We start from the raw sequence: 25,800 nt of genomic DNA on the forward strand, positions 1-25,800 counted from the left end.
TTTGTATCCCCAGATCGAAGAGGCAAGCACTGGAAATACACAAGAAGTAAAAAGTTTCTCAAAAGTTTTGATTCCGAAGTCTTTTAGATGATGAATCTTGGAGATAACTCCTCCTAAAGCTCTACCTCCAGCTTCTGATAGTCTATTTGCATTGTCTTTAAAGTCCTTTAGATCGTGAAAAGTTACACCGAGGTATTTGTATGTGTCAGTTATTTGAAGAAGATTGTCACCGATTTTGAACTGGAATTCACTTCTTTTAGATCGAGACGGACGAAAATGCATAACTTTTGATTTCTCTGTATTCATCAAAACACGCCATCGCTTGCACCACTCATGGACTTTATCAAGTATGCATTGCATGTCAGTTTCGGATGAAGCCAATAACACTATGTCGTCCGCATATAAAAGTAACGAAAGCGTTGAGTCGCCAATATTTACACCAAGTCCGAGACTGTTTACTTCCTCTACCAGATCGTTGATAAAAATCGAAAATAACGTCGGAGATAAATTATCCCCTTGTTTAACACCAGAACTGCATACAAACCACTGTGAAAGTCTGTTGTTCACACGAACACAAGCAGAAGTACTAAGGTAAATGTTTTAATCGAGTTGTAAATTTTTCCATCAATGTTATTTAACAAAAGCTTATATAATAGCAAATCTCGGTCAACAAAATCGAACGCTGTTCTTAAGATCAATAAAGGTTGCAAATGAAGTCTTCATGTTTCTCGATACAGCATTAAGAGTAAATACATGATCCTCACACGATCGATCGGAGCGAAAACCATTTTGTTCGTCTGCTAAAATATCGTTGGACTCTAAATATGATGATGTCAGACAATCGACTGTTTATGAATGCACTGTACAGTTTTGATATACAAGAAAGTAAACTAATCCCTCTGTAATTGAGAGGTACACGTGGATCTGAAGATTTGTCTTTTAGAATAGGACAAAGTATAGCCTGTCTCCAAACAGACGGAATTATACCGGTTTCAAAAATCAGTTGGAACAAGGAATGAATCACGGTCACTATAGGTTCATACTTCAGTACTTTGTAGGGAATACTAACTATACCACAACTTTTGCCGTTTTTTGTTTTGTTCACAAGCCGTCTAACTTCTTCGATGGTTATAGTCGTATTTATTTCTTGATAAAACAGGCATTTTTGCACCAAAGGGAGATAATTTGGAGCTTCTTTAATGATATAAACATTTTAAAAGTCATCTGGGGTCAAACCGAATCGACTTTTTAGGTTGATTTTTGTACCTTATCATAAGTAATAACTAATAGTGTAATAAATAAAATTTGTATTGAAAAAAAAATAAAGTTTTAATTTTTTGCTGAAATTTTTGTACCCACGAGCCACCTTAAGTAGTTTAAGTTAAACCTGCAATATAGTCTGAGGTGCGTTTGGATAGCGGTATATACGGTCTGTATGGGCTTAACAGAAGAGAGAAGAACGGGCAAATATCTTGAATAAAGGAACAAAAAAAAGTGGAAAATAGAGAAAAGTATAAAGTAAAGATGTTAAGAATAATGGGGTAAAATATATGTTGTGTTTTTAGAGTAATGACTCATGAGGTGCAAACATATTAAGAATATAAAATAATGGGACTGTACATGTCACTCTAGCTGACATCATCTGACTTTGACCTCATTTTCACAGTTCATTAGTCAAAGTTATGTTTAAAGTTAATATAATATAAAAAAAGAAGATGTGGTATGATTGTCAATGAGACAACTGTCCACAAGAGACCAAAATGACACAACTATAGGTCATTGTTCGGCCTTCAACAATGAGCAAAGCCAATACCGCATAGTCAGCTATAAAAGACCCCGATAGTACAATGTAAAACAATTCAAACGAGAAAACTAACTTATTTAAAAAAAAAAAAAAAAAAAATGAACGAAAAACAAATATGTAACACATAAACAACTGTTTTTCTTACACTTAAATCTGAGACTACTATATACTGTGTTATATTAGTCTCAGCTTAAATCTATAGGTCAGCTATATTTAGTCTTTTGAAGCTAGTCAGTTGCTAACATGGTTCATCAATGTTGAACAATATATTCGTGACTCCCATGTAGTTTCTCAAAGAGGGACAAAAGATACTAGAGGGATATCCCAACTCATAGATCGAAAACAAACTGACAACGCAATGACTAAAAAAGAAATAGACAAACAGAAAAATAATAGTACAATAGTATAATAATAAAGACACAGCATAGAAAACTAAAAGACTATATAAGCGACACGAACCACACCAAAATCTTGGGTGGTCCAGGTGCTCTGGAAGGGCAAGCACATCCTGTTCCACATGTGGCACTCGTCGTGTTGCTCATATTAATAGAAATTACTTTCTCTGGAAATTTCAGGCTTCAGATCTATTCTAAATATCTATAGCATATTAATTATTCATAAAATAGATGGTATATGTATGCTGTGATCCCCTGATTATCATCGGCAAATTTTATGGAAATGGCCAATTGATGGAAATTTTAGATATGTTCTTTGCAGGTCTAAATGTGAAATCTAAAACTAGAGGTTAATAGCCTATGTCGCACACCTTGTTCTATATGCATATTCAACAAAGGACACTCTCCAACAGTATACATGAGAATAGAATTAATGATAAAAATCTTCTTTTTTTTTTATATATATACTAGTATTTCTGATAATTGAAGTCCGTTTAGTTTCTCTCTATCTTACTGTTTTGCCTCAAACATAAAAAGTTGAAAAAATACCTAATTTTAGTACAATAACTCCTATAAAGAGTAACCGTCTACTAATATATTGGCACACTTTAACTCGTGAGTAGGCCTTGTCTTGCTGATAATTATGCATATATGTTGATTATTTAAGGTGGTACCCAACACTTTCACTAAAATTAATTTGGGTCGTTTAATTTTCATAAAATTTTGTCAAAGTATTTTCTTTGGCCCTTTAACAAAACTATAAAAATTTCAAAAATTTTGAACCAACTGTTATATCAGAAAAATGACACTGGTTATATAGCAGTTTGACAAATACCAATTTTGATCATTGAGAAGCTTTTCCAACTGTTTAGCTAACTTTACAGAGTTATCTTCCTGTAGTGTTAGGTACCACCTTAAGTTTCTCTCTTTCGATTATAATTTCCATCATATAAGGTAAACGTAAAAAAGTGATAAAATCCTCATTAAAGGGCAATAACTCCAATAAGGAGTCGTCAGACAATTCAGCCAAAAATACTGTAAGCCTGTCAAATTTAATGAGTAGTCAAGATAAGTATGTACTTGTTGGGTTGCCAAAATTTTGCAAAATTGTTATGTCTGTATTTAAATTATAATAATATATGGATATTACTCTTTCATCTGCATACACCTACTTCATATGTATATATATATGTTAGTTCGTGCATTACTATAGTTTGTTAAATTTATTGTACTATTATGCATCATGTGAAGCCTTTAGTGAAATAAAAAGTTTCAAGTTTCAATGGTCTTATACGTAGACATCTCGTCTTGCTGATTAATATTTGTTTATTGAAGAAACTTCTATCTATTACCAATGATAAATAAGTTTTGATATACATGAGAAAAACGCAAAAAAAATAATGTATCAAAGAGCAATAAATCTATTAATCAGACGTCAACTCACGATTTCATGCATTCGTATGCGCCTTATTTGTAGAATTTGTCGTTCGGGTCATTTGTGTAGTTTAAATTTTTCAAGAAAAAAGACATAATGAAAAAAGTGGTTAAAATTTTGTCATTTGATTCACAGGCACTTGTTTCTATCCATTGGAAGACCCACTATCAACGTATATTTACGGAAATGGATAGAAACAACTTGTCAAGTGTCTGTGATTTGATTGCATCAACTCCTACGGGAAATCGTCTGACAGTTTTGAAGTGTACTGCGCAATTGGTAAAATAAAATTGAAAATGGAAATGGGGAATGTGTCAAAGAGACAACAACCCGACAATAGAACAGACAACAGCAGAAGGTCGCCAACAGGTCTTCAATGCAGCGAGAAATTCCCGCACCCGGAGGCGTCCTTCAGCTGCCTGGCCCCTAAACAAATATATATACAAGTTCAGTGATAATGAACGCCATACTAAACTCCAAATTGTACGCAAGAAACTAAAATTAAAAATAATACAAGATTAACAAAGGCCAGACTCAACATTTTGAACAATTTTACTCTTTTAAGATCTTTTAAGATTTCCTCTATTTATAACAGTTACCATAAAATTTTTTTAGATAAAACTTCTAGACTTAATACCCTATATTGATTTCATTTGGCTCAGTAGTTTCACTCAGAGAAGAGTTTTGTAGAAGTAACTTAGTTTAGCTAGAGCTCATTTCACAGCCGTCAACTAGAGCATGGATTTTTGATACTATTTTGAATTCTCTTCCCACATAGATTTCTCTTCTATTGTCAGATGCTGTCCTCTCATGGTTGTCAGTTATATTACCAACCACTTCGTACTTTATTTGACCTTTTTAACCTTTTTGGATTCGAGCGTCACTGATGAGTCTTTTGTAGACGAAACGTGCGTCTGGCGTATATACTAAATTAAGTCATGGTATCTGTGATGAGTTTATTTATTAGATGTTAATTGTGGATTTGTGGTTTATGCATAGGTGCAATAATAATGTATCCTTTATCCCAAAATCATTAGAATGGAACAAAATTATATCTTTAACTGTAACTTGTCTTGATAAAACTATATACCAATACCTTCTTTAAAGAAAATTGTGAAAAAATGCGAATAACTGATTATTTCTAAGTCAAAGGACAATAACTCTGGAAAAAATCATCAGACCGGAACAAAATTCGAACTTGATCTGTATCTCGTCATGATGATACAATATCAAATCAATATCTTTAAGCATGAAGAAAAAGTGTGAAAACTGACGGAGTGCAAATATAAAGTCCCATTCGACTTCTTGGGTAGGGGACTTATAGACTCAAGGTCAAATGAACCCCGACAGACATGTTAACCTAATATTTATTTTATACACCAGATATGGTTGACCTACTGACCTTCTTAAAGTTTCTGATTAACTCCCGAAACCTTGAAAATGAGGTCAAGGTCAGATAATTGTTGTATGTACACCTTAAATTCATTTCATATATACCAAATATAGTCATGGAATTGGTTCTATTGCTTTTAAATAGTATCTAATCAACTGACAAATTCATGAAAACACAATGTTGAACACTGTACCCCTATTTTTGACATTTTTGCCCTTATGTGTTTGTTTTGTTCCACATATCGTTGTCAATGTAATGAAAGGAGTAGGTCCGGTAAGGACTCATTTTGGCCTCAAATTTCAGTTTCATCTGACGAAAGATTTTGACCACTTTTTAAACACTTAAGTGTCTATTTCACTTGATTCAATTAGTTTTTGTGAAATATTTTAACTAATTTAGTCATTAAAAACGTTCCGATTCAAGCTTAAATATGAAAAATCTCTCAAATATGCCAAAAAACGTCACTTTTCAGATGGTTTTTGTCAAAAATGAAAGTGGCCGCATCCGTGTTCATCCACAACCTCTATATATGTTATGTATTATTATAAAATACAACTTACATTTCAATATTAAGGATGAACACGAATGCGGCCACTTTCGTTTTACATGGAAACCGTCTAAAATTTAACTAAAATGATAGAATTTTGAAGATTTCAGTAATTTAGCATGACTTAATGGTGCTACAACCCGATATATGTGCATTGTATTGTCAAAAACAGCCCATGTTTATGTAGCAGAAGCATTCAACTGTCCAATAAATAACTAAAAGTTTACTTTTTAACAATTTTGTAAAAACTGCCATATTTTGGGGCCAAAAAGGGGTCTTACCGGACCTACTCCTTTGATACATTTGTCATATAAACGAGGGATTTGGCTAGCTATAAAACCAGGTTCAATCCAACATTTTCTACATAAAAAATGCCTGTAAGATCTCAGGAATGTGATAGTTGCTATTCACTTGTTTGATGTGATTTTTCCATTTGATTATGGACTTTTGTTTTGAATTTTTTCTCGGAGTTAGGTATTTAGGTATTTTTCAAAATGTACACCTTACAATCATTCCATACACCAAGTATTGATGACCTATTGATTATAGTATATGAGATACAAATCTCACCACTAACAACTCATCCATGAAATAATTTCAAATGTACTCTTTCATGTAGACCTTTTTAGGATCTTATACACCAAATATGGTTATCCTAGACCTATTAGTAATAACTCATAATAAGTCAGTATTTCAAGTCAACAAAATACTACAAATATTTTTCAAGCACCTACTAAACAATGAAAATGAGGTCAAGGACAATGAACGTAATTATGACAGACGGACACTTTATATCATAATGTATCTTCCTACTAGGAATGACAATGAATGAAGTACTGTAAATTCAGAAATTAGTGCGAGGTTTTTATTATTGCGAAAAATGCGACTGATCATGAGTTGTAAACGCAATAATTTAAACTCGCATTTTGAAATATTTTATATGAATTTAACAGGACTTTTCTCAAAATCGTAAAAATTAAAATTGCATTTAAGTCTAAAATGACAAAATCGCAATAATAAATGCATGCAATAATTTCTGAATTCACAGTATAACTTCTAAAATAAGAAGCTTTATACAAATAGTTGATGATGCTGACACTGCAGTGTAAGCTGTATGTCTCGTATTGAACAACTTTAATTGCAGGCCAGACAAAACATTTGCATCCATAAGAAAGTCAAGGTCACTAAAAGTAGAGTTTAAACTCAAAAGACAAATTATCTATAACCAAAACACAATTTGTTTGAATGGATTCATAGAAGATTTTTTAACAGTTTTACAACAGAAGACTGACAAGGACAGAAACCAAGTGTCAGCAAAAAGACCATCATGTCCTGAAGTTCTGAGTTAAAAACTTCCAGTAATTTAATCTGGTAACCTCACAACGTCACCATATGCATTTAGTTCAAAGGCACAAATCTCTCCTCATTGTTTGTCTTACTCTTCAATTACTGTAATACAACTAACCACAAAAATGTTTTCAGTTTCATAGAAATAACATCATACTATCAATTTAACTAACGACAATTTTTTTTCTCTGTTTCACGGAATTAACATCAAACAAACAATTTATTACCAATCATCAATAATATTTCACATCTTTTTCATCATGTTTATCGCTCAAGCTTAAAAATACAAACAAATGTTTACAAATCATGAAATTGTTCTTTTTTCTGATATCTTGTACACTGACTCTATTTTCACTTTAGACAAATCTATATAGTCTGCTTATGATGTATAAGCCACAGTCATTATTCAATCACCACTGAGCACGTGTTACACCAGACAGATTATTATAGTCTGCTAATATTCTCCACTGTATCCGACTAAGTCTCCATCTGCGTAATCGTCCTCGTGACTTTCCTGTCAAAATGCATCGTGGGAAGGTGTGAGTAACAGAACTCCTCCTAGGTAACTCATGTAATTCTGCTGCAACTAACTCCTGGAATGAGAAAAACATTGGTCAGTCTACAGATTAGGCCAAACAGAAATATATGTGTCTGTGTGGTTACAGTACCTAGTCGTACCTACCATACTTTTTAGTTGTAATAATAGCTTATTCTAAAGATTTTTTGTAATTTTTCATTATTTAAAGCACTATCAAAGTCAGAGACTCGAAGTCAAAAAATAAAATAAAATGTCAAAATATCCCTACCTACTGCCTACCTAACCTTACTTTTAGTTTAAGATTCAACTGGAAGTTTCAACCACACAATCTTATTTTTTTTTTGCCTTAATTAATTGTAGGGTTCTGACTAAGAAGAGTCCATAAGTCATGGTCTCATGAAAATTGGCCTGGACAAGTACTCATCACTTTGAAACTTGGAAGAGACATCAAAATTGTAGAATTCTCAAAACTATTTTTGTTTACCATGGTGACGTAAATCTGTTGTTTCCAATAGTATTTTAAAATTGTGTTAGGCCTAAAAAGTTCACAAAATGTGGGTGGTCAGCGTGGTCTGAAAAGAACTCTGGGATTATATCAACTGAGTCTTATAGATTAAACGAGATTGATAATCTCGCTTGAGCCGGGACGGCAAAAGCAAGAAAGGCAATCGAGTTGAGATGATCAATGATAATCTGTTTATCGCTATTTTACCTATGACGACGTTGTCAATTTCGTTCAAAATGCAATCGAGTTGAGATGATCAATGATAATCTGTTTATCGCTATTTTACCTATGACGACGTTGTCAATTTCGTTCAAAATGCAATCGAGTTGAGATGATCAATGATAATCTGTTTATCGCTATTTTACCTATGACGACGTTGTCAATTTCGTTCAAAATGCAATCGAGTTGAGATGATCAATGATAATCTGTTTATCGCTATTTTACCTATGACGACGTTGTCAATTTCATGTCATTTTCGTTCAAAATGCCACGTGCCTGCTTAGTTTCTTTTTCCATCTCAAGCGAGTAGCATGATATGAAAATTATCACAAAAAAGATCAAAGGAAAAATGCACAAAATAGCGATAACATTTATTATCATTTCATTGCAATTTTATATGATGATTAACAAATTAATTCTATTTTGAGTCATGAAAACGTAAATAATAAATAAAAATAGTGCTATTTATTTTCTTCATGCTGTTGGACACAATTGCAAAAATAAAATGTAAGTTCTTGAACTCACCTACAAAAATCTTTAATACATCTTCTAGCAATAATAAATTTGGAAGAAAAAATTGGAAATACCAACCTACCATACGCTATTTGCCTATTTGTTTTAATGATGTAAACACATATATTTTTTATTGGCCTTATGAAGAAAAAGTATTTTGATATTTTTCAAATTGGAACAGTGAAGAACATGAAGAAGATGCTTCAATGAATACATAGGGAAATAAATGCTATTTTTAGAAACCTGTTATGAACTTCAGGGACCCGCACTGTTATGAAAATAAAGTATTAAGATGTGTAATTCTTTTTCTTTTTTTTGGGGGGGGGGGTAGGATTCTAGTTAAATCAAAGAGCTGAAAGAATTTTTTTTTTTAGGCAAGCCTTGATTTTCACATACCGTAATATGTTTAACATTGCAACATGTCTCGTAAGCATATAATTGATATTCGTATATGTGTGTGTAATGAAGAAGACAACCGACTTTTAATACAAATGAACAGGTCACGAGTCAAGACTACCTGAATGATCTTTTTTTGACAGCAAAATTCCAGATTATTTTTAATATATGACCTTTACCTTGAAAGGATGAGGTAACTTTAATATATGACCTTTACCTTGAAAGGATGAAGTAACTTTAATATATGACCTTTACCTTGAAAGGATGAGGAAACTTTAATATATGACCTTTACCTTGAAAGGATGAGGTAACTTTAATATATGACCTTTACCTTGAAAGGATGAGGTAACTTTAATATATGACCTTTACCTTGAAAGGATGAGGTAACTTTAATATATGACCTTTACCTTGAAAGGATGAAGTAACTTTAATATATGACCTTTACCTTGAAAGGATGAAGTAACTTTAATATATGACCTTTACCTTCAAAGGATGAAGTAACTTTAATATATGACCTTTACCTTGAAAGGATGAAGTAACTTTAATATACAACCTTTACCTTGAAAGGATGAAGTAACTTTAATATATGACCTTTACCTTGAAAGGATGAGGTAAAACTCTGCTCTTTTTCATAGTCACAAGTCTCAATCGTTGTGGTCCATATTGTTTAATTAATTTACGATTGTTAAAGTCTCTGTTTGCGGCCCATTTTAAAAGCCTTTTTTGATGATTAAATTTTGGTTCTGCAAATGGATCAAACTCCTTTGGTGTGTCTGCACATGTTCTGATCTGTGTGCACAGTTTCCATGGTGATGAAAACGATTCTGTCAATGGCTTTGATAATAAAGGAACCTACAATATATTATTAACAATTAATATAGTGATTGAATTAATTGAAACTGATCATGATGACCCATGAATTTCATCTGAAGAGGTTTTATTATGGGGAAGAGGTCCCCTATAGCATTAGTTAAATCAATAAAAAAATTTCATTGTACTTGTGTCGTTTTCTTTTTTGTCGTTTTTTTTTAATTCCTGCATTTGCGCAGAATGCAGAAATCTACCTCCTTCTTCGTTGTCGTGAGACTTTGAATAGTCTAGTAAAAAATAAAAACTCAAGGAACACAATACCAATATTTAATTTTTAATAATTCTTTGTCTTTAATCATGTTGATATGAATTGACGTTACCTGATGCACTGTGTTTCTTTGTTTACATTCATAACTTAAATAAAATCACAAGTAAAATCCTTAACAACAGAACCAAAATCGGAAACGTTACGGTATTTCCGTTTCTTTTTTTTTAACAAAATTTAAGTTACAAAAAAAATAATTCATACAGACTTCGTCCCCATTAACAGGTAATGCCTGCCTCATATTAATAATTACAACTTCATGTATAATGATAAAGAAGTCTAAACTATGAATTTGTTATAATGACTGTAATAACATGTACAGATAACATCATATGTAAATGACATGTGATTTATCACAATAATACTGCTATACGGGAATCTCCTGTGTGTGATTTTCAACAAATTTAAATGTTTAAAAAAGAACACAGATTTCTTATAGGCTTGCATGTTGATTTTATGCAAAACCATTATATCAAATATCCATGTTGTACAATTGTTCCTCGATCAGCAAAAATTGGTAACCATGAAAAAATAAATTCATTCAATCTACAATTTATGGCATTAATTCAACAAAAACTCAAAAGTTAAAAATAAAACCTTAAAAATGAATGTAATAGAAATAATGGAGATTTCTAAATGCAACTATTTCAGTTGACACAAAAATTCAAAATGTTCTTTACTTCAAATATCTTTCAATCAAACATACATATAGTACCTGGTACAAAATTCAATCATAATCCACAAACCAAAGTAGATTTTATATTTTAATGGAAATAAATGACTGTTTAATCTATGGCTAGCAACTTGTCAATGATACATGCATCAAATGCAGTTTTAATTAATTTTTTTTGGATGTTTACTAAAATAATTAATTCAGAAAAAATACACTAATCCTAACAGCACAGAAATAGGCAAAGACAGAGTCAAGATATATATTATTTTTTGAAACAAAATTAAATATGCACAAACTTTACAAGTGTAACATTGACCCAAAACAATGTGTTTGGGGCATTTTTCCCTTTCAATCAACAAGACAGTTTTTGTAATGCAAACTCCAACATCATCTCACACCTGCCTTAGCAAACATTATATACTCTTTTAATTAAATGAGTAATTGACCATTGAAATAATATTGGTGTCAATGTTACATACTCCCATAAGAATAAAGCCAAACAAAAAAGTATGTGTGTTTACTGTAACGTGCTGAACAAAAATAGGGTAGGTAGGACTAGCAGGCGCGTAGCTCCCTATACGCCAACACGCAGTTGCGTGCACATCGGTTCGGCATGCAAAAAAAAATATTGCAAAATCAAAAATTTATAAATCAAATTTTACACTATGTTGTCACTTTTTTTATTGATGAAATGTCATTAAATAACGGCATTTGGTTTCAAAATAGAAGTTTTATTGGAGATCATGCATGACAAAATCAGACACTGTAACTTGTATCTTTTACAAGATTTGAATTTGTTATACTCAGTCTAATACATGTAGTTTCGGAGCACATTTTACAGAGTACGGTTTATCTGTTTGGAATGAGATGTACCAATCGGCATTAGCTTTAAACCCTTCGATATCGTTGAAATTATGCCACGGCGATGTGTTCGAGGGACTACCAGTGGAGTCGCGTCTGGTATTATCAGAAAATCGCTTCTTTGTGCCGTATCTGCTTCCTCGTGTTGTAGGAAATATAACAAACGAACAAATCTCAACATTGTGTGAGACATACGAAACTGACCTGGTATGTAATTTTGATGAATTCAATTGGGAGGTCGCTCGATGGCAAACACGTACACTGGTTTATAACATCTCGCGAGTGCTTCCGTGGTGATCTATCAGTGTACTACGTCTGTTGAAATCAAATGTACGATCAACAATGAACAATGACAGGTTATCATCGCTAGCATTACTGCATATTCAACGATATTTCAGTGTGAATACTGACAAATAAATAGAGAGGCTCGTTTCTGCCTAGACCCGAAGAGCAGATTTTGGACAATTTTGAGTAAATTCTGTATCAAAAAAATGTGTAGTTTATGTTTTCAATTAACCATGATTTACTTTATTCAGAAGCTTTATGAATAGTTTTACATTCATAAATTGTTTAAAAGTCCTATCTACATGTAGCTCCTCTTTCAACTGTTCTATAATCGAAAGCCGAAAAAAAAACATTTTCCTGCATAAAAGGGTCCCAAAATTTTTTTGCCTCGCTCCGCTCGGCAATAGGTGCTTGCACATCGTTTCTTTCTAGCTACGCCCCTGACTAGGTAGTGATAGGGTAGGTAGGACTAGGTAGTGATTTTTTTTTTTTTTTTTACATTGAGTCTATGGAAGCAACATTGTGACTTTCATAGTTCTTTATCAAAAATTGAAAAAAAAACCTTTAGGGTAGGTAGGGGTACAGTAAACTCTTAAGAGTCTAGTCCAAATAATTATGACATCTTGAAAGGCTATTATATTTTTTTTCTTTGACGTCAACCAGGAAGGCCTCAAAGCAAACATTTAAAATAGCCTTCCAAGACTTCATACTTATTTGGACTAAGTAAACTCATACTTTTTTTGTTTGCCCAAAAACATGAAAAAGTCTCTTTATTTTAGATGTGATCATGTCTTGCTAGAAGAAATTTAGTAGTAAAGCATTTTTTGAATGAATAAAGGGAATCTTTTTTATTATTATTACTTGCAATGTCACACGTTATGTCTGTTAGTGAATATTCTTGCCCATACATCAAGAGTCTTTAGTCTTTAGTATGCGTCATCTTGACACTGATTTTCTCATATGTACTTTGGTCACTTGCGCGTTTGAATACATTAATCACTTTGTATTTTCTCTTTGTACTTTCACTTTAATTTAGGTAGGCGCTGTTGATACTGATTTATAATCAAAGAGCAGAATGCTCTGAGGGATACGATTGCCATAGTTTTCATTGACACATGTATAGCAGTTCTGCCAAATTTTCATTAAACAAATGCATGAGATTTGGCCAAAATTCAAAAGATCAAAGAGGAAAGAAATAGATCCAAGAATACTGTTGCAAAAAAAGCATGAACATGCGCGAGTCTCAAGCATTTTTGGCCGGTAACCCTGGTACAGCTGGATAGTATAAATTCTCTAAACTAATTCAACTGCACATGCAAAATGTAACAATCTGAATAGTCACTCAACTTAAAGAATAGCCAATCCCCGTTACAAGTGTATGAGCCATGTACTTATTGTGTTTTATCGAATTATAGTTATCCTGTACCATTGTAAACTTGTACCATTAAAAAAAATAAAAAACTCATACCATTGCTAACTCGTACCAACTTATTTAAATGCATTCAAATGGTGTTAAATGATGAATATTCATGATATACGTTACTTTCACCCAATACCTCTTAAGTCTGTAAAATGTATATAATTTGAAAGTACAATGACCAATTTGTAGCTTATGTTCCTTGTATATTGGATAGAAAATACTGTGGCAGATGTAGATAATTAAGGTATATACAGTTTCACCCGAAGAAAATTTTTCATGAATAATAAAATCTTCGCAGTTAGTCAAAATGATTGCCAAAATTATTTTTACTGTCTATAAATAAATGTAACAATGAAATTGAACTGATTCCTGTTAAGGGGGTCCACATTTTCCCCGCAAAAAAAGCACATGGCTTTCAACAATTGTAAACATAGCATTCAGTTTGTGATCATGGATTACAGCTTTAATTAACTTAAATTGGATATATACATATTCAACATGTTTAATTTTAATAAGGTACAGTTAAAGCAATGTTTTAACTTTCCTCTGGATTAAGTTCTACAGTGGCGGATCCAGAACTTTTCCTTAGGGGGAGACCACTGACTGACCTAAGAGAGGGCCCGCTCCAGTCATGCTTCAATGATTCCCTTTATTATCAACCAAATTTTTTCCACAAAAAAAGGGGGGGAGGGGCTGGATCCGCCTATGTTCTAGTTTGAAAGATCAGTTAAAACATTAATGCTTTAAAACATTCTTTATTTTTGTCTAAGTTTTCATTTAACTCCTGTGTAAAATTCAAGTAATTCAACTTTATTTCTATTAAGTTTACAAACAGAAACCCATAAAACATCATATGTTTATATATTTTTCTGAATGTTACGACTTCGCAGTAGTACAAGTTAACTTTTTTTGTTCCAATGCCGTGGTACGAGTTAACTTGCTTCCGTATCTTATCACCGTAATTCTAGGAGGAACCCTAAACTGGACTCCTATCATATTGTGTTCACTTATCGCTACACTGACCTTCGGTGCGAAGCTATATATAGAACGGCGGACCAGTTTAGGAGGAACCCCATTTCTTACTCTTTGATTATTGAAGTTCCTTTGGGTCAGAGGCCATGACTCCTTTCCGTACACACGTCTGTTTACATTGAGATCGTTCTTAATATAATACGACGTTTACCGGCATTAACGAGTTAATTCTTCTTGACGAATATTTCGAAAAGGGAGACAACTCGAAACGATAACATTGAAGATTCCATATCTGCTGAAGGGGTGTTATAGGTAATTTTTACGATGAAAGATTTATTTTAATTTAAATTATGCATGTGATTTAAAATTATGCAACAACAATAGCCCTCCATATGCAGACAGACATAGAAAGAATCCCATGAGTTTCAAATTAATCAATGAAGCGGGGAATCACTCAATCTGATACCCCTTGAAATCAGGAAAACTACACGCATGTGGGGTCTCACTAATTAGCGACAAAAAGCGTCAAGAAGCGACAAGAAGAAAAATAATAAGTGACAAAAAGCAACAAGAAGCTATTTAGCGACAAGAATACATTTTGTTATCACATACATTAAAATATTTTTTAGGATTATATTGAAAGATGAAGAAATAAAAAAAAATCGATGAAGAGATTGTGTACTTTTTATTATCATATTGATAGATGTAGAAATTAAACATGTGTAAGAGCAAAGGAAATGTAAACGCTATAAAATGAAAATAAAAACAAAGATTTGTCACCTTCCTTTTGAAGGATTTAATAAAACAAAAACATGAAATATTATTTCCTTCCTAACTGTACAATTAATTTTTCCTAATAGGACCAACATTAGCTGTGGCTTCACTCTAAGGTAATACACAATTAAGAGCAACAAATGAGATTAACTAGGTGCGTGTCCTTTGTTTTATTGCAACAATAACATCCATTAACACCTTCATCAATTACACGCACCAGAATATATAAAATTATTGTACCGAATAGTGAACACCTGTTGAAAACTCAAGATTGTCATCAGTTTCCTTTAATCTTCAATCTATATGCATAAACATGATAAATATCGTTAAATGAGACAATACACTAAATAAAATGATGAAAAATATTCACATTTTAATTATGTTTTCCTCTTGTTTGATTTCAGTTCTTAATTTGTATTTCACAATTTGTGTATGAATTTTCTGGACAATTATGCACAAATAATGCATTTTGCAAGTTAATTATATATTGTACAAAAATGGTTTTAAAAACAAATAAAAAGACAAAATATACTTCCTGTGATACCTTATAAAATATCATGTAAATAAATGTAGCAACTGAATTAGATTTACAAGTTTCATTTTTCCCCCTATCAAAATTAACTTTCCTGTCGTTGAAATTGTTTTCTTTTTCATATTTTTTTCATATTTATTTCGAATAAGTAATATAAATAAAAAAATGTTTTCTTGTCGCTAAATAGTTTCTTGTTGCTAATATTATTCTTCTTGTCGCTTCTTGACGCTTTTTGTCTCTGCAATTCTTTTTGTCTCTAATTAGTGATACCACGCATGGACATTAATACATAAACAAACCGCGACTTGCGATTTGGAACAAGAACGTTTATTAAATGATATGATGAATGGTTCTCCATTTCTTTATGAGAGTACAGTATCAAATATCAGTTTCATAACGGTAAAATATAGAAATACGCCACTTCAGTTCTTGTGACAGAAATAGAATTATCGATCGGCTTTCAGAGAACTCTCGCAAGTTATCAAAATTTGGGAATTCCCTCTGACGTGTTTCTAAATTTATAAAAACACTAAATATAAATACTGTTTAATTCTGATTTTCCGTATTGTTAAAAACACGCATATAAGTCAAGGAAAATATCATACATGAAGATTATGAGTAAAACATTACAGGAAAGTTGTTTATGTTCAATTGTTTTGCTTGTTTTTACCTTTTAAAGCAAGACAATCATAAGAATCTGAGATGTTGCCGAATGTTTAGAATAAAACTAATGACGTGAGGGAGTGTGTCATAGGGTCAATGGTAAAAGTCTACAGATTGCTTGACAGCAATCGTATCCCAAAAACAAATGATCAAATCTTCGAGTATCGTCTATAAACTCGGAAACTGCATATTGTATGTCTGCACTGGCTTCGGTGTTAAGTAATTCTTCTAGATCTAGATTAAGTGTTCCTGTTTTGAAATATATTGACTGGCGGAGTTTTTCTCTATCCAAACTGTAATTGTCACAAGATAATAAAAAATGTTCTACAGATTCTATTTCTCCGCAAGTACATTTGTTGTCTTCTACATGTCTGTTAATGAAATGTTGATACCCCTTTAGTTTGGAGTATCCTGATCTGAGACTGTTTAGTATATTGAAGTGTTTTTTTGATGGGAAGTCGAGTTTGATTCTTTTTGATGCATCTGGGTGATGATTAAAAAATCTTCTCCCAACCTCACTAGATTCCCATTGTGTCTTCCATTTTTTAATGACTAATGTTCTCTGATGACATCTTGAAAGGCTATTATATTTTTTTTCTATGACGTCAACCAGATGAATATTTCCACAAAAATATACACAATTTCCAATGAATATCATCATCATAAAACAGAATTAATTGTTTTACGCTAAAGTATAAAGTTATTAATGATTATTTTTAATGACTGTATACACCTGGGGGGGGGGGGGGGGGGGGGGGGGCCACTTGCTATATAATTAGTGGTAGGGATGAGCCGCTGGAATAGGTAACTTTTTCATGCTCTATGATATATGAAAAGGGTGAGAAATTCAGATTAAATATATCAATAGGTTGATATTATCACTTGCTCGATTATATCATAAGTATCTGAAACTAATCAGATGTCCGTATTTATTCTTGATCGGTTAAACCACAGTCGTAAATGCATCAGTTATTTGTCAAACCAATTAAACTCTATTTATTCTGATGTGGTATTTCCACTGATGCCAGTGATAGATGCAATAAACAGGGTTTCCGCTGGCGGTCGCCATTTTCGCAATTTGCGATAAAATAATAATTGTGGCGATAAAAAATCGTCTTTTGCGAAAGAATTTGGCGAAAGAAATATATAGAACGATTTATTTTCCTCCATCTTGTTTATTTACTTTTTTCGAGTTTCTCGGACTTAACCCGTTCAGACAATACTCGGAATTCACCTTGACCTCATTAAGGTTTGGACAGAAAATCAATAATCAGCTGATTGCGTTTTATAGCTATCGACAACAAAGGACTATTAATAAAGGTGTTGATTGAGTTGTTTGACAAAATGATATGGTTAAATGGCTTCTGCTAAATGTCACATACAGAATTTATTTACCACTTTGCGACGCACGTGTTTGAAGCAAACTTTTGACGTCTCCTCCGCTTTTAAAGATAATTGAGATAAAGCTGTTGTTGTGACGAAAAATGTTCAAAAGCAAGAAAAATCTCGGATTTAAAACTTTAATTATCTTTTGACTTAAATAGCGGTAATTGATTAGGGAGACGTGTTTTAAAGTCGTTTGAGTGACACACGTGTTTCAAGCATAGTTTTACGTCTCAACGTTTTCATTTACGATGTTCAAAAAAAGAAAACTGTCGTTATGAAGAAATCTATCGAAAAGGTTGACTCAATGAGAGTAGCCCTTCAATGTAATGACTACACATGAAACGAGAGATCAATTTCATGTGATAAAAGCTTTTGTTTTGATGTAAAAAAACACTTCTTAGTACAAAAGGGAACATCAGTATTTTTCTTTTAAAGAAACTTTCCATACGAACTATAATGGTATTATATAATCAAAACATATTGTCCATTAATTTTGTTACTAGTATATTCCAGGACTTATTTCTTAATTATTTATTATTAAAATTATAGTGGGCCAATCAATTAGAAAAGTTGTTTTAAATACAATGGATATTTTTCCCTTTTAAATAAAAAAAATGATGTCGTTTTAAAGTGATGTTTAGTGTTTATTCATTAAAATGTAAATTTTAAAATAAGTTTGAGAGCACAATGCTAGACACAATGGGGCAAAATCATCTGATTTAAGGGAAAGGGGAAGGGGGGGGGGGGGGGGGGGGGGGTTGAAAAAAAGGTAAATTTTATACGAAAAATATAGTTATGTTATTTGGCGGAAAAAATAATAAAGTGGCGAAAAAAATAGTGTTTTGGCGAAAGAGGTGGCGAAAGAAATAATTGACCCAGGGGAAACCCTGGCAATAAATCCAACTATTTTGACATTTACACCTAATTAACAATCAAGGGTTTGTATACATAAAACATGATAACAATTATTTAAAGAAATTCCATTGTGACAGCGTCCTTTACGAGGGAACAGCAATGAAACTTTTTATCAGTTTTTAATTAATATTCAAACATGTTAAAATTAGTGAAGATGTAACACTCTGGGGTGATATTACATTTATCTGACCATAAGATGTAATACCATCTTTGATCTGACCAAATGTCTTTTAAATGTATTGTATTTTGGAATTGTAGCATAATGAAAGATAATGCAGTAAGAAAAAAGTGTTTAAATTGAGAAATTTATTGGAAAAGAAGGTGATATTATTGCGACTATTTTGCTTCGTAACAAGAACGTGCTGATGAGCGGGGAAAATATTGAAATATATCTATAGGTCTGTTTTTTGTTAACTAATATGGGGACGAAGTCCCCAATTACGGTAGAAAAATCAATGAAAAAAAAAAAAAAAAAAAAATCTGGGAAAATTTCCCGAATTTTTCATTGTACTAATGAACTCCAAATCGTTAACGTTTTTTTTCAGATCTAGTTCCTGTTCCGGTTTTCCCGCATTTGCGCAGAAATCTGTCTTGTTTGCATGAGACTTTGATTTTTTTTTTTATATTTACCAGTCTAGTAAAACATAAGATTGGATCTCAATACAAATTCAATTTTAATAATTGTTTGATATGAAAAAAACGTTACGTTTCCTGATGAAAGCGTTTCTTTTGTTTACATCGAATATGACGTCATAACTTAAAGAACGTCACAGCTAATTCCCTAACAACAGAACCAAAATCGGGAACGTTACGTACGGTATTTCGGTTTCTTTTATCAACATGATTGAATTATGAAAATAATACATACAGACTTCGTCCCCATTCACAGGTTATGCCTGCCTCATATTATATGACAAGGTATATATTTTTGATTAACAAAATATATGAAAAGGGTGGGGTACTTGATGTCTCAGCTGCTCACCCCTACCAAAAAAAATTTGAAGTGGCCCCCCGGGGTATACACAAAAAATGATCAAGATATAAATTTGCCCTTCACATGATACAACCCCTTGGCCATGTAGAAATGTATATCATGTATATAATGTATCAAGTTTATGAGAGAGTAACCAAAATAACTGTCAAGAAAACAAAATTTCAATGTCTATTTGTTTGCTTAATGAAAAAAATATAAATTACTGTTTTACTGTGATTAAGAGCAAATGTATTTCGTAATGAAATTGCAACTCTGTTGACTATGGAGGCTGCCATCTTGGTTCGAAGACAACTCAATGATAATATATGTCAAAAAACTATCTTAATTTTATCCACAAAAATGAGACTACTTTATACAAACTTAGTGTTTTAAGTTTTCAATATCGAAATAATTCTTCAAATTTTGTGTAAGTCAAATCATTTAAGTATATTTCTATTTTGGTGTTATCATTTTGTTTTAAAATTTATGCCATTTAAGGGCATGCGAGTTGGAGTACCGGAAATTGCCCAACCTTTTCAGTTCTAAAAAGTGCTTACGTTTAAAATACAGTTCGTCGCCTAGAAAAGCGTTTTGCTGACATAAATTAATTTTATGACGTCATTTTTAGGTCACATATATATACCACGTGACAACCCAGCCTCGATCTCTTTTACGCTGTGGCCAAATAACAGTGAGTATGATGAAAATTTAGCTATTTCTAATCCATTAAAATTTTACATTAATTTAAGTCATCTGATGTTTTAAGTGTACAATTTGACTGTATCAAGGTATTTTAATGATGTACAGTCATTATTTTTACGAAAAATTATGTTCTTGTGATATATTTTCAAGACCGGCTTTTTGTACCACGTCGACAAAACCGAGACATTCAGCGCCGACATTTTGACAAAGGAACTTTATACTTTAGCGTAAAACAATTCATTCTGTTTTATGATGATGATATTCATTGGAAATTTCTAATTTAAAAATGAAGTTGCCAAGACTTGATTCCGTTGTCATCTCTGATTCAGAAAGTTTGCCCATATTGCGTTGCGAGTAACAAATGACTAATATGGCGATTATTCACACGTGGGATACGGATGAATAGGTTACCGGAAGAAAAGTATACCGAAATGCGTGCATGAGTTTCGTGTATTTTTTATGTACTCTCTAATAATTGACTGTTGGATGTCCAACAAAAAAAGGGGGGCGTAAAAGGAATATGTTGTCTATACAAATGTATCTCTGCAACAAGTACGATTCAGTCAAAGATTTATAAACGAATCAAGTCGTGATTTTCTTTGAATATATGTGTTAATTTCTATTGCAACTCTTTGAAACTAAAAGTACACGTGTAATGGCCGACTTTTCCATTATTTAAAATTATCTAAAATGTTTTCATATATAATATATATTTTTATTGAATTATTGAGCTTTTAAAACTTTGTGTAAAAAGTCTACACAGGGAACCCGAAAAGTAAAGAAATGTATTTTTTTTAGGTCCACATTCAGAAGCCTAACTAAGCATTAAGCAACCATGGGGAAGGAAAAGATTCATATCAACATTGTCGTCATTGGTCACGTCGACTCTGGAAAGTCAACATCAACTGGCCATTTGATTTACAAATGTGGTGGAATCGACAAAAGAACCATTGAAAAATTCGAGAAGGAAGCAGCTGAGGCAAGTTTAGAATGGTCTTATTTTCATTTTGTATATATTTAATTCAACTAAGTGACATTAATAACTGTTTCTGCATGTCTGAAATGTTTAACAAGTATTTCATCAGTACATGGTCATAAAAAAGGGTGTTTCTGCAATCCTTGAAATAAGGATACCACAGTGACATTCTAATCAAATTCGAGGATAAAAACTAAATGTGATGCCGCCATGGCTAAAAAAGAAAAGATCAACAGACAAATAAAAAACAGAATACTTGACATGAACCCGATCACAAATTGGTGTGATTTTAAGTACTCGCGAAAGTGAACCAGATATATATTAAGGAGATGGGTTTCAATATATCTTTACTATTAAGGAAGACTAAAAGGTCAAATTGCTCTTTTAAAAGAATTAATACGATAGAAAGTTTTGCCGAATTGTCATACATTTAAAAATGTACTTAAAAGACAGGTGATGCATGTGATCATTGTAATCACAGGAATATACTTGACAAACAGGGTGCAAATTGATGTTCAAAACAAAAGATTTGTGTATGACAATACTGCTAGTGTTAATGTCTTGTGATATCTTTTTTAGATGGGAAAAGGCTCCTTCAAGTACGCCTGGGTTTTGGACAAACTGAAGGCAGAGCGTGAACGTGGTATTACCATTGACATTGCTTTGTGGAAGTTTGAGACCACCAAATACTATGTTACCATTATTGATGCCCCAGGACATAGAGATTTCATCAAGAACATGATCACTGGTGAGTGTAAATCTTGAAACTGAAAATGTAGCAAAAGTGGCTGAAAACCAGATTCTTGATAGATGACTCCTTGAGGGTTTTAGTGTACCGGTTGTAGGATTTGACCTTCATGGTACTAAGGGTGGAAAAAGAAATTATATTGGTTCATATTAATTATCAGTCTGCTAAACTGTTATATCGTTTGTCTGACTAAAAGAAATTTAAACTTTTCTACTAGATATATTCCAACTAAAAAAAAAAAGTTCGGTAGTTCTGTCAGGTAGTTTGGGATACACTATACTATACAACATGCATCAACTATATTACAAGCATACATGTATTACTTTATACAACAACAAAATTTGAGATTCATGTTTTTAAGTTTCATTTTGTTCAATTTAGGTACATCTCAAGCTGATTGTGCCATTTTGATTGTTGCATCTGGTACTGGTGAATTTGAAGCTGGTATCTCATCCAACGGTCAGACCAGAGAACACGCCCTATTGGCTTTCACTCTTGGTGTCAAACAGATGATTGTCGGAGTCAACAAGATGGACAATACTGAACCACCATACAGTGAAGTAAGTATTGATATTTTACAATTTCTAAGTAAAACTTGGGTGGTGTGCATTCATTTAGATTCTAATGGTCAAACTGCTCATGTTCAGGTTAGAATTTATGGTGGCATCTTAACAAATGTTCTAAATCCAGAAATGACTTGAAAATAAATTCTGGGGAAATGTACTGTAAAATTTTAAATTTGATTTTTGTCATGTAAAGCTAATTTATTGATTTCTTTTTTAGTCCCGATTCATGGAAATCCAGAAGGAAGTCAGCAGTTACTTGAAGAAAATTGGATACAATCCAAAATGTGTAGCTTTTGTACCAATTTCTGGATGGCATGGAGACAACATGATTGAGACATCTGAGAAGATGGGTTGGTACAAGGGATGGGCCGTTGAAAGGAAAGAAGGAAATGCCAGTGGAAAGACCTTATTCGAGGCTCTCGATTCTATCCTCCCACCATCAAGACCCACAGACAAAGCTCTCCGTCTCCCACTCCAGGATGTTTACAAAATTGGAGGTATGGTCTAATTAATACTAGAAATCATGTCAAGTCTGAATAGATATAGGAAGATGTGGTATGAGTGCCAATGAGACCTCTCCATCCAATTACCAGTTTATTAAAGTGAACCATTGTAGGTCAAGGTACAGTCTTCAACATTGAGCCTTGGCTAACATCGAACAGCAAGGTCCAAAGAGCTGGAAAAAAATTACAAGTGTAAAAAGAATGGTCTAATCTATATAGAAATTGGGCCATTTCTAGTAATATTTTACATTTGTTGTTTCAGTACTTGCTTAATGTTGACAGGATTTCTGTGGCATAGTTGCCTTATTCTAGAGTTCTTAAAGGCTATGTTGCAACACATTAGTAACAAATTTTAAATGATTTCGTATTATGTCAAACTGGTTTCATCCTATAAAATGCGTCGCCATTTTAATTCTAAAAAGTTTTTTTTGAAGCCCTTTCTATCATCATAGAATGTTAACAGTATACAATAAGGGTATTGAAATTAATGTTTTATTATATAAATTTTAGGTATTGGAACAGTGCCAGTAGGTAGAGTAGAAACTGGAATCATCAAACCAGGTATGGTAGTTACCTTTGCTCCAGCCAACATCAGTACTGAAGTCAAGTCCGTAGAAATGCACCACGAGTCTCTCCCAGAAGCTTTACCAGGAGACAATGTTGGTTTCAACGTAAAGAACGTCTCTGTCAAGGAAATTCGTAGAGGAATGGTCGCTGGTGACAGCAAAAACGACCCACCCAAGGGAGCCAAAAGTTTTGTTGCACAGGTAAGCATTTCAAGCTAGTGTACACAATGCCAATTATCACCTAACACATACCCAAGGTTTGTTTGAATAATGGAGTTTGTCCCTTTATGATGTATGCAAATGAGGGCATCAACTCCATTCATTATACTTCTTAACGTATAAACAACACGCTAAATGAAATAAACCTAAACAAGATAGTATTCAGAATTTCAATGACTACAGCAAGTGTTATTACAGATTGGTAAAGTCTCCATCTTTGCTGATTTATCATACTTGCTTAAATAAAGGCAGATAGAAAGTAGAAATCATGTTCTGATGCTATGGAAACATGGTTATGGACCTCTATCTAACATCTTCACAGAAAATTCAACATTTTTTTATGTCTGATGAAAATGGATAGGGCAATGAGTAACTTCAGTTTGCCTGGATCAAATGTTGTGATACTTGTACACGATTTTAATTACAACAAAACTCATGATCAAATTAACATTTTGCAGTTCTTCGGTTGGTGTCCCTTTATTACATAACATGTAAGTGGGTGCATCATCTTTCTGTGGACACATTTCCCATGTTTTTTTTTTATAAATATTGAATTTGAACCTGGTATTGGTTTCTCTCAAATATTTTGCATATTTTGTTGGTGTTTGAACATTAATGATGGGTATATGATTTGGATGAATAGGGCAATATTTGCTCTAGTTTTATCCTGGTGTTAAAAATGAAGTTATTTGAAACCCTACTGGTCACGCCTTCCTGAAAGAAAGCTAAATTTATCTAAAAGGATAAAAAAAACTAATGGTTTTGGAATAAAACCACATCACAATTAAATATTGGACAAAAAACATAATTAGATGGGACAAAGCTGATATTCGTTGCCAAAAATACTTTGTCTATATTTAACCACATTTTTCAACAAACACCATTAAGAAATGACAATAATACAATTGTTCTTATTTAACAGGTCATCATCCTGAACCACCCTGGAGAAATTAAGAATGGATATGCGCCAGTCTTGGATTGTCATACAGCTCATATTGCCTGTAAATTTAACGAAATCAAAGAAAAGATCGACAGAAGAAGTGGAAAGAAACTTGAAGAATTCCCAAAATTCATCAAATCTGGGGATGCTGGTATCGTTGACATGACACCATCAAAGCCTATGTGTGTTGAATCCTTCCAATCATATGCCCCATTAGGACGTTTTGCTGTCCGAGACATGAGACAGACCGTTGCTGTAGGAGTCATCAAAGAGGTCACAAAGGCAGAACCTGCCAGTGGCAAGGTTACCAAATCTGCAGCAAAGGTTGGTGGCAAGAAATGATGTGAGGCGTGGGATGATGTTGATATGGAATTGAAGACCGAAATAAAAAACAAACTAATTTTTTGTCAAAATTTAAGACCACAGCAAATTATGTATTGGACAATTTGGTTGCTTAGAAGTAAAATTCATCGTAAAGAAATCAGGCGGAAAAACTTGTAAATGCTATAGGCAATGGCATAATTTTATTTATGTTAAAAATAAAAAAATAATTAAAAAAACATGTCCAACATCTTTTTGTGTTTATATTATGCCTATGATTTGTTTGCTTTCCTATGAAAGGCAGTTCGATCCCTAGTCTGGTCTAAAACGAAAAGACCTGACAATTCTTCTTAGGAGCAGGCATCATGAAAAAGAGTGAGCAAATACTATTTTGGCCTGGCCAGTTGCTAGCAAAAAAATGAAAATGGAATGTGCCAATGAGACTTTTTGGTGTTTGTAAATGTTCTATTGAAGTAAAATTGTTTCATTCTGTGTGTGTGTACTGAGGATGGAGCCTGTTATTCAGTGGTCATCATAGGTTGCTGTATATCACTTGTTTTGTAATTAAATCCAGCCAT

At 32.8% G+C, this 25,800-nt stretch overlaps 2 protein-coding genes across 2 annotated transcripts; one reads left to right on the forward strand and one right to left on the reverse strand.

Annotated features, from left to right (window-relative positions):
• Positions 1–7,078: 7,078 nt before the first annotated feature.
• Positions 7,079–20,170, reverse strand: LOC134691437 (small ribosomal subunit protein uS14m-like). Its single transcript, XM_063551958.1, has 3 exons — positions 19,906–20,170; positions 9,690–9,944; positions 7,079–7,514 (listed from the first exon to the last, which is right to left on the reverse strand). The coding sequence occupies exons 1-3, from the start codon at positions 19,975–19,977 to the stop codon at positions 7,332–7,334; spliced, it is 510 nt and encodes a 169-aa protein (XP_063408028.1). The 5' UTR covers positions 19,978–20,170; the 3' UTR covers positions 7,079–7,331.
• A 24-nt stretch (positions 20,171–20,194) lies between these two features.
• LOC134691436 (elongation factor 1-alpha-like) lies at positions 20,195–25,474 on the forward strand. Its single transcript, XM_063551957.1, has 7 exons — positions 20,195–20,372; positions 21,182–21,362; positions 21,939–22,107; positions 22,489–22,667; positions 22,891–23,170; positions 23,687–23,943; positions 24,884–25,474. The coding sequence occupies exons 2-7, from the start codon at positions 21,219–21,221 to the stop codon at positions 25,241–25,243; spliced, it is 1,389 nt and encodes a 462-aa protein (XP_063408027.1). The 5' UTR covers positions 20,195–20,372; positions 21,182–21,218; the 3' UTR covers positions 25,244–25,474.
• The last annotated feature ends 326 nt before the right edge of the window (positions 25,475–25,800 follow it).

Source organism: Mytilus trossulus, chromosome 11 (genome assembly GCF_036588685.1).
Source record: "Mytilus trossulus isolate FHL-02 chromosome 11, PNRI_Mtr1.1.1.hap1, whole genome shotgun sequence".
Taxonomy (NCBI): domain Eukaryota; kingdom Metazoa; phylum Mollusca; class Bivalvia; order Mytilida; family Mytilidae; genus Mytilus; species Mytilus trossulus.